General features: G+C 43.9%; 1 protein-coding gene across 1 annotated transcript; it reads right to left on the reverse strand.

The window, feature by feature from the left end:
• Positions 1-1587: 1587 nt before the first annotated feature.
• RFPL1 (ret finger protein like 1) lies at positions 1588-4926 on the reverse strand. The gene is made up of 2 exons (XM_017855626.1): positions 4194-4926; positions 1588-2171 (listed from the first exon to the last, which is right to left on the reverse strand). The coding sequence occupies exons 1-2, from the start codon at positions 4564-4566 to the stop codon at positions 1591-1593; spliced, it is 954 nt and encodes a 317-aa protein (XP_017711115.1). The 5' UTR covers positions 4567-4926; the 3' UTR covers positions 1588-1590.
• Positions 4927-10064: the final 5138 nt, after the last annotated feature.

The following is a 10064-nucleotide window of genomic DNA, read 5'->3' on the forward strand; positions in this document are numbered from 1 at the left end:
TGGGATTCATAAGAATCTGGTGGATTTCATAAGATAAATCATTTGGTTCTGGTGTTGTCTTTTTTGGGATGTTCTTAATATTAATTCACTTAATAGGCAGAGGCTGTTCAGATTGTGTATGTTTCTAGTGTGACCCAGGGAAGATTATGTCTCTCAAGGAATTGATACATTTCACCTTCTCGTTGTTAATGTAGATGAACACACATCCAGGAAAATGTTACCTATACTAAGCAATGATGGCAACAACTTGTCTTCTTATTTTTTCAGTTCTGTATAAGACAGGCATTTATCCAGTTCTCTGTTCAAATACGCACACATACACACACTCACGCTTTTACTATGAATAAAATCTATTGCAGTCCTATCATTTAGAAAATCACATAATCCTGCTGGGTGCAGTGGCTCACACCTGTAATCCCAGCACTATGGGAGGCTGAGGCGGGTGAATCATGAAGTCAAGAGTTCGAGATCAGCCTGGCCAATATTGTGAAACCCTGTCTCTGCTAAAAATACAAAAAATTAGCTGGGCCTGGTGGCGGGTACCTGTAATCCCGGCTACTCAGGAGACTGAGGCAAGAAAGTCACATAATCAATTAGGTGATATTCCAATGTTTATTTAACTCATAACTTCTATAATACATTAATTTGAACTTACAGAAATAAAAAGTAAAGCATTTGGAAACCGATCCCAGAATACAGGACATTTCTATAGGAAACAAGATGTGAACACAAGACTCAATGAGTTCGAGCCGGGCGCAGTGGCTCAAGCCTGTAATCCCAGCACTCTTGGGAGGCCGAGACGGGCGATCACGAGGTCAGGAGATCGAGACCATCCTGGCTAACATGGTGAAACCCCATTCTCTACGGTAAAAAATACAAAAAACTAGCCGAGGCTGAGGTGGCGGGGTGCCGTAAGTCCCAGCTACTTGGAGGCTGAGGCAGGGAGAATGGCGTGGAACGCCGAACCCGGGAGGCGGAGCTTGCGCATGAGGCCAGGATCCGGCCACTACACCTCCAGCCTGGGGTGGACAGAGCGAGACTCGCGTCTCAAAAAAAAAAAAAAAAAAAAAAAAAATGAGTTCGATGGTGGTAATAATGCTTAGGACTCAATTTATAATCTAATCAAATTAGATTAAGTGCAATCATGAAATGTCCCATATTTTTCTCCTATGACCTTGTATAATGCTTTAACTGAGTAGAAAGTTCCTAAGTCGGCTGGGCGCGGTGGCTCACGCCTGTAATCCCAGCACTTTGGGAGGCCGAGACGGGTGGATCATGAGGTCAGGAGATCGAGACCATCCTGGCTAACATGGTGAAACCTCATCTCTACTAAAAATACAAAAAAACTAGCCAAGCATAGTGATGGGCACCTGTAGTCCCAGCTACTCGGGAGGGGGAGGCAGGAGAATGAGGAGAATGGCGTGAACCCAGGAGGTGGAGCTTGCAGTGAGCCGAGATTGCACCACCGCACTCCTGCCTGGGCCACTGAGCAAGAATCCATCTCAAAAAAAATAAAAAAGAAAGAAAGAAAGTTCCTAAGTCTACCCACCCAAGTAATTTTCTTACCCTTTTTTTTTTTGCAGTGGCGGCTTATTTGGCCTCCCCAGAATGGACTGGAGCATCAGTAGTGCCTGGGTTCATCACAGGACAGATACTCAAGACACTCTGATCACCATTAGGTGGACTTGAAGGAGCCAAAAATGGGCGCAGTGGCTCCTCAACAGAGATTCTCCTGAATGTATAGACATGGGAACCACCTTCAGCATCAAAAAAGGAAACGTTCTGCATGCCCATATCCAGAAAAATCCCCACTCGCTGTAACTTGCGGTCTACGAAGAGGAAAGTCAGCGGCACGGTGCTGGCAGAGAGGCGGCTTCCAGCCCTCAAACTCACAGTCCAGAATCCACGCTCTGTGGTCAGCTGGATCCTCCCTTTCCGGTGAACAGATTCTCTGCAGACTCCGAGGTCCCATTCTGTGCTTGTTCCCACGTCCACCTCCCAGTAGTGGCGGCCACAGGTAAAGCGAGGGGAGCCCAGGACACAAATGGACAAGTCAAATCTCTCGGCACGGTCTTGCCAATTGTGTCTGATGCACCCACTTCGAACACTCCTGAGGTCGTCAGAAATGAGGAGGAAGTTGTTGGCTGTGTCGCCATCCAAGGTCATATCCACTGTGAAAAGGAAAACAAGTTGATCATCAAATGGACAGAAGCCCACCCCATGCCTCTCCTCTACTTCACAGGCCGAAATATCTCTTGACTTTGGTTTAATTCTCTTCTTCCCCCAAAATCAAAACTTTTCATAAGGCAACTTCCCTGACTGGTTCAAATTCTCACAGGTATGCTTTGTGGCAATACCCAACTCTTATTCACAGTAGCAATTCTTATTTGACTTTATGTCACGTGTTTGCTTCATTGACCTTTTCTTCATTTAGAGTGGAGGGTCTCTGAACGCAGACACCATGACCCCCACCTTGATGCATGGATAAATAAATGATAATTAAGGCAATGCAAGTGGTCAATATTAAATATGTTTCTGCTTCCATAATGTATTGCTCAATTCAGTATCTAGAGCATGATTCCAAGCCTTTGTTTTCCATGTTTGTAAACAAACTAATTGTGCACGGTTCTGACAGATGGGATATATCTGCAGCTGACAATGTGATGGCAGAGGTGACCATCCTGGACATTAAGAGGCTCCAAGGCCAGGAGGAGGAGGAGGGGGCCTTAGATGAAAGAATGTTTTCCATTCTACATAAGAGGTGAGACCTTAAGCAAAGCAATGGTAAATTTTAGAACCAAGAGAAAGGTATTTGAAAGTTGTTTGTTGTAACTAACTGATTGTAGAGAATAAAGATGGCAAATACAAAGGTCAATAATTTAAGGCATTGAGTATGTGGTTGACAGGTGAAGCTGCCAGTTCTCATGAAGGAGGCAGTGTGATCTGGCCTAGAGAAAATTAATTATCCAGAGCATTCTGAAAAACAAAAATCTACATAACATATTATCCTTCAAGTCAAAAAACTGATATGATCACCAACATAGATTTTATAGATTATAGTAAAACTTGAGGGAATTGATTGCTGTTTGATAGTGAATTAGGGAATGAAATGAATGGATATGGACATGGAAGGAGGAAGAATGTTCCAAACATGACGTGAACAGGGTGAATCTGTCCTCCATATTTCAGCACAGCGACAGTCAGGTAATGTTAGGTGAATGAGTAAAGATCATGACTGTCATGGCAGAAGCGACCAGTGTCGGGGACATCATAGGGGCCCACCACCATTTATAGGTGTAATTCTTTGCCCAGGTTGACCATAATCTCTTCATGTAAATGTTCCTTTTCTCCAGAGTTATGGAGAGTGATAGTGTTTTCTGTAGCCAGGACCACTGCTGAAGCCCATGGCGCATGGATGAGGAGACCAGCGTCTGCAACTCGCCCCACACTCACAGAAACAAACACCATAGGTGCTCCATTCCAAACTCTTCTCAACCCTGGGGTGAGGTTGTTTGGTACAGTGGGTGCCAATATTCACCCTGCATTAGAATTACCAGGCCCATCTCAATGTCAGAGTCCTGGGAACCTTTGCTAGAGAGAAATTCAAATTCAGTTGCTCTGTGTTTTTGTTACTCAGCAAAGTCCCCAAGACAGAGGGATCAATTCTGAGACTTCCCAGTTCAGCATCTGCATTTTAACAAAATTCCCAGGTAATCTGAGCACACTAAGTTTAGAGAATCCCTTGTCTAACTCATGACATAGACATTGGGCTTTTTTTGTTGTCGTTGTTTGTTTGTTTTTGAGCTGGAGTCTCGCTCTGTCGCCCAGGCTGGAGTGCAGTGGCACGATCTTGGCTCACTGCAAGCTCCGCCCCCCAGGTTCACACCTTTCTCCTGTCTCAGCCTCCTGAGTAGCTGGGACTACAGGCGCCCGCCACCATGCCTGGCTAATTTTTTGTATTTTTAGTAGAGACAGAGTTTCACCATGTTAGCCAGGATGGTCTTGATCTCCTGACCTCGTGATCCCCCAGCCTCAGCCTCCCAAAGAGCTGGGATTACAGGCGTGAGCCACAGCGCCCGGCCTTTTTTTTTGAAAATCACCAGGAAATCCGCATATGGAATGCGGGGCCAGTTGCACAAATGATTTTTCCTGGTCTGGTCGTGGGAAGAGGGCAGGGTATACAGATTCCTTACCTTGGAACTTGCGCATCCTTGGGTTCATCTGTAGAATCTTCTTCAGCTTGGGCTCCAGTTCCTTGATGTGGGAAACCAGCCTCTCTAGGTGCCGACTGGGCCTGACTTTGTTCTTCTGAGAGACCGCAGAACAGCAACAGCAAAGTAGGTCCTCCCCATGGGGCTCCTTCTGCAGTGAGTTGATGCACTTGAGGCATACGCTGCATCCACACTCCAGGGACATTGGTTTTTCTAGATAGTCTGAGCAGATGGGACAGCTGCTTGCTTCTTGGAAGAGTGCAGCCATGTCCACTGCCAGGGCAAAAGTACGCAAGGGAAGAAAATTTCCATGAGGTGAAAGCCTGTTAGTTGTGACAAGTGACAACCTTTTCATGCATAGAGGTATTGTGTTCCAGCTTTGTCACTCCTAGAACAAGGCCATGAGTACACTCAAGCACATCCCCCCAACCCCCGTCTTCACAGATTTGAAGTTCTTTTGGGAAAGTCACGAGTCATCACTGTGCTCTGAGCTGAGGTGGAGGAAGGGTTGATTTTCCTGGTGACCCAGCAGCTGAGCCTGAGCCAGTGACACGGCAGCACCCATGCGACGAGCAGCTGCAAGCTGGGGTCATTTCACCTCCTCCTAGGACAGCCCAAGCAAGACTGATTGATGAACATAAGAATTAGGGGCTGGGAGGTCGGGCACAGTGGCTCTTGCCTGTCCACACTTTAGGAGGCCGAGGTGGGTGGATCATCTGAGGTCGTCAAAAGTTCGAGACCAGCCTGACACCATGGTGAAACCCCATCACTACTAAAAATACAAAAAAATTAGCCAGGCACGGTGGCAGACACCTGTAATCCCAGCTACTTGGGAGGCTGAGGCAGGAGAATTGCTTGAACCTGGGAGGTGGAGGTTGCAGTGAGCACAGATCGTGCCATTGTACTCCAGCCTGGCCAACAGAGCCAGACTCCATCTCCAAAATAATAATAACAATAATAATTAGAGGCTGGGTGCAGTAGCTCACATCTGTAATCCCAGCACTTTGCGAGGCCAAAGCAGGAAGATCCCTTGAGCCCAGGAGTTCAGGACCAGTCTGGGCAACACAGGAAGACCCCATCTCTACAGATAATACAAAAATTAGCGGAGAGCAGAGATCTCACCAGGTCACTCCAACCTGGACAACAGAGTAAGACCCAGTCTCACCAAAAAAAAAAAAATCCTTCTCCAGCCTTGGAAATGAATACCAAATTGACTGCCCCCACTCCTAGACTGGGGATCCAGGGTGACTGTTTTTCAACTCTGAGGCAGCACTCAGACAGCCTTTGTTGAATTCATTAATTACAAATTTCTCTCATTCATCCCCCCAGGTCATAAACCCCATTTCTAGACATCTAAGGAGGAAAAACACACACACAGGCATGGACTCACCTCTTCTGCTGGAAGCTCCTCTGTCCTCCAGCTGCTTCCACCAGGAGCTCAGGTCTTGTGGGGAAGGGGCACAGGAGGGCCTTTTATTGGTGAGATTCCCACCTCCCACTGGGTCACACCCTGCCATGCCCTCTAACCTAATGAGGCTTTGATTTAATTATAACAGGGAATTAGGTTTTTATTGGTGATATATCTCCAGTTAACTGTAACTTTACTAAATCCTTCATCCTGACAGTATATTTTTTCTTTCATATGAAGATTAAATTGCCTTTATATTAAATTAGGCTTAATGTACTAACTTCAAAACTTATTTTAGAGATGTTTCCACCAGTTGTCAGTAAAGATAATTCCTGTAATATGTTGTAGGCTTCAAGCTTTGCTTGGAATCCTAAAGTATTAAGTATGATTGGACTTGCAATTTTACAAAATGGTTTAAATTCATATACATCAGACTCAAAGGTAATAAGGACATGTATCCCATTGAGGAAGATCTAGGCAATTTCTATTTATTTCCATTGGTTTAGTTCTGATTTTGAAAAAAATTCATAATTCATAGGAAAAAATTGGATAATTATTATTTTGACAAATGACCATTAAACTTTTTGGACCTTGAGTACTTCACAGAGTGTTAGGATAAAAGCCACAATAAAAAAAAATCATTTTCTTGTGGAACTTGTGTTCTTAAATAGAAACTGTTACCAGTGAAGTGAGTTGTGCTTTCTTCCATTTGAATCAACCCTGAATCTTTCCTTTCTGTGTAGTGAAATCTTTACTGCTTTGTTTTCAAATTTCAAATAATTTGAATATAATCTTATCATTTTCCCTATCCCCTTGGCACATATTAAAGGAATTTTCTCTTTTGCATAATTAAAATAAAGACCTAATTTTGGTCAGCTTTAAATATGCAATCATGTGTAAGTAACCAAATTTACCCTACAGTTGTGCTACAGCCCATTTCTTCCATCTAGCTGTAACTTTGTATCTAATAACCAACCTCTCCCCAAGCTCCCTTCACCCTTACCCTCCCAGCCTCTATACCAACAGTTCTATGCTCTGCTTCTGTGAGCTCAGCATTTTTCTTTTAGCTCCCATATAGGAGTGAGAACATGCGATATTTGTCTTTCCAGACCTGATTTATTTTGCTTAACATCATGTCCTCCAGGCTGAGACTTAGGTCTTGACCCAGAGAACTGATGAATCTGCAGGTATCATGGAAATGGCCAGCTTAGTGATTAATTTGTACTTAATTCATAAAATAACACCTTTGTTTTCAAATTTCAAATAACTTGAATATAATCTATTTCCCCCTCCTAAAGTGTATCACATATTAAATGAAGATTTTTTCTTTGTATGTATATTTTTAAAAGACCTACATTTAGTTCTATTAAAAAATGATGGCCAGGCGCGGTGGCTCACGCCTGTAATCCCAGCACTTTGGGAGGCTGAGGCGGGCAGATCACGAGGTCAGGAGATCGAGACCATCCTGGCTAACACGGTGAAACCCCGTCTCTACTAAAAAATACAAAAAACTAGCCGGGCGACATGGCGGGCGCCTGTAGTCCCAGCTACTCGGGAGGCTGAGGCAGGAGAATGGCATAAACCCGGGAGGCGGAGCTTGCAGTGAGCTGAGATCTGGCCACTGCACTCCAGCCTGGGTGACAGAGCGAGTCTCCGTCTCAGAAAAAAAAAAAAAAGTTTATTTGCCCTGCTCAGGAAAAACTGGAGATTTGCCAACACCCAGATTAATCACAGGACAGATACTCACGAAGCCTTCGTCATCGATCATTGAATCTGCAAGAGCAAAAAATGGGCACAGTGGCTCTGCAGCAGAAATCTTAGCGAATGTAAAGATATGGGTCCCATCATTAATGTTATAAAAGGAAATCATTCTCATACCCATATCCAGGAAAATGCCTACTTGGCATAGCCCGAGACTCACCCAGAGAGTGGTTAAAGGCACAGTGCTGGCTGCAAAGAGCTTCTCTTTCCTCACACCCACAGTCCAGAAGCCAAGTTCTGAAAACAACCCAATTCTCTTGTCGATTAACAGCTTCTTTGCAGGCACCCAAATCCCATTCTTTGCTTGTCCCCACGGTCTACCTCCCAGAAATGGCGTCCAGAGGTGAAGCAACAGGAGCTCAGGACACAGATTTGTTTGAATCTCTCGGCACACTCTCTGCGGTTCTAAGAAATCCGCAACCGACCCTCCTCAGATCTTCAGAAATGATGAGTTGATTGTTGGCTGTGTCAATATCCAGTGTCATATCCACTGTGGAAAGAAAAAAGGTAAATCAGCAAATAGAAACTTCCTGGCATTCCCCAATTGCATAGAATTTCTTATAGAAGACTGAAATAGAATTGTAACAAGTCCCTCTTGGTCATAGTAAGCATTCTTTTTACATTAAATTTTGATTATTCAAGATTTTTTCTTTTAGTATGTGAGATCCATGAAGACAGAAACCATGTCTGTTGTTTACTCCCAAAATTGCAAAATTTAGCAGGCTCTGTTCAACTATAGATATCTAATGACTATTCTAGATGATGGAAAAACTACTTACTATAACATACTATTAGATCAGGCTGGGTACAGCGGCTCATGCCAGTAATACCAGCAATTTGGGAGACTGAGGTGGGAGGATCGCTTGAGCCAAGGAGTTCGAGACCAACCCGGGCAACATGAGACCACATCTCAAAAAAATGTATGTGTGTGTATCTGTGTGTGTGTGTGTGTGTGTGTGTGTGTGTGTGTGTGTGTGTGAAATCCAGATTTTCAGCCAGCCTAGTCTAATAGAACCAGAATTTGCATTTTAAAAAAGATCTCCAGATAATTTTAAATTTTTCTATAGACATTACAAAAAATTCAACAATACTTTAAATAACATATTATAAACCCGTATATCCAGAATTACTGTCACTTCCACATGGGATACACCTATGTTTCAAGGGCTTCATAGCCACTGGTGACTACCATATTGGGTAGCACAGGTCTAGGGTATGACCTAAATAATTGTATTTCCTTCAAAATCATCTCTTGTCTCTAATCTATACTCAGAGCTGAGAACCGTTGCTTGGCGGGCATACACATTTTAGGTGCCAGAATTCAGCTAATTCCCCTGTTTAATGGAGAGCCTTTTGAACAGTTGCTTTTTCCAAGGTTGTTGGTGGGCTGAGTGCAGGTTGTACAGATTTCTTACCTTGGAACTTCCGTATCCTCGGGTTTTGATATAGAATTCTTCTCAGCTGGGGCTCCAGTTATTTGATTTTGGAAACCAGTTTTCCCAGCAGGAGATGGGGCCTGATGTCCTTTGTAGTGACCACAGAGCAGGTGGCCACAATACACCTTCCCTATTGGGTTCCTTTGGAAGTGAACTGATACAGCGGAAGCAGCAGAGATATCCACACTTAAGGTACGTGGGTCTTTCAAGGTAAGATAGGCAGCCGACACATCAACTTGCTTCTTTAAAATATTCTGCCATGGCCAATGTCTGTGGAAAAAAGGTACGTGATATTGGAGTTCAATTAGTTGAATGACATGCTCCTTGGGGCTCTTTCACTTTTTTTTTTTTTTTGCATAGAGACATATCCGTGCCTGCTATAAACAATCACTAGTGACAGGTGATAAAAACACTATAAAATACATGTAAGAAGAGTCATGGCCTTGAACTTCTATATTGGAAATGCTAGTTGGAATGAAGGACATGATTCTTCAGCTGAGAAGCTTGTGTTGTGAAGGGTCTAGGCCCAGCAGTCCAGTCACGTATGGTTATCGAGCACCCCAAAATGGGCTGTTTGGAATTGACATATGCTTTCAGTGTAAACTACGCACTAGATTTTGAAGATGTATGAGAAAAAGAGTAAGCCAAGTGCAGTGGCTCCCACCTGTACTCCCAACACTTTTGGAGGCTGAGGTGGGCGGATCACGAGGTCAGGAGTTTGAGACCAGCCTGACCAACAGCCCATCTCTACTAAAAATACAAAACAATTAGCTGGGCATAGTGGCATGTGCCTGTAATCCCAGCTACTCAGGAGGCTGAAGCAGGGGAATCGCTTGAACCCGGGAGGCAGAGGTTGCAGTGAGCCGAGATCGCACCACTGCACTCCAGCCTGGGCAACAAAGTGAGACTCCATCTCAAAAAAAAAAAAAAAAAAAAAACTTTTAAAGATTGATTACATGCTGAAATAGCACTTTTTGGTATTAAAATTGTGCTTTTTGTAATTTAATGTGGCTACTAGAAAACTTGTAATTACATATGTGGAGTACATAATGTTTCTACTGGACATCCATGGTCTAGACTCAGAGACCCTCCAACGCCCCTATCCCCTGCAAAATTCTTCTAATCTGGCTGTGGCAAAAACCCTCCCAAGTAGCTGAGAGGTTGAATAAGTCAAAGAGAGAAACTCCATCATCATCTCATCGAGTTGGCCACGCTACGATTAAGGAAGATGAAGATGGTCATTTCTCC

The sequence above is a fragment of the Rhinopithecus bieti genome, unplaced genomic scaffold, assembly GCF_001698545.2.
Source record: "Rhinopithecus bieti isolate Rb0 unplaced genomic scaffold, ASM169854v2 scaffold_36959, whole genome shotgun sequence".
NCBI lineage: Eukaryota > Metazoa > Chordata > Mammalia > Primates > Cercopithecidae > Rhinopithecus > Rhinopithecus bieti.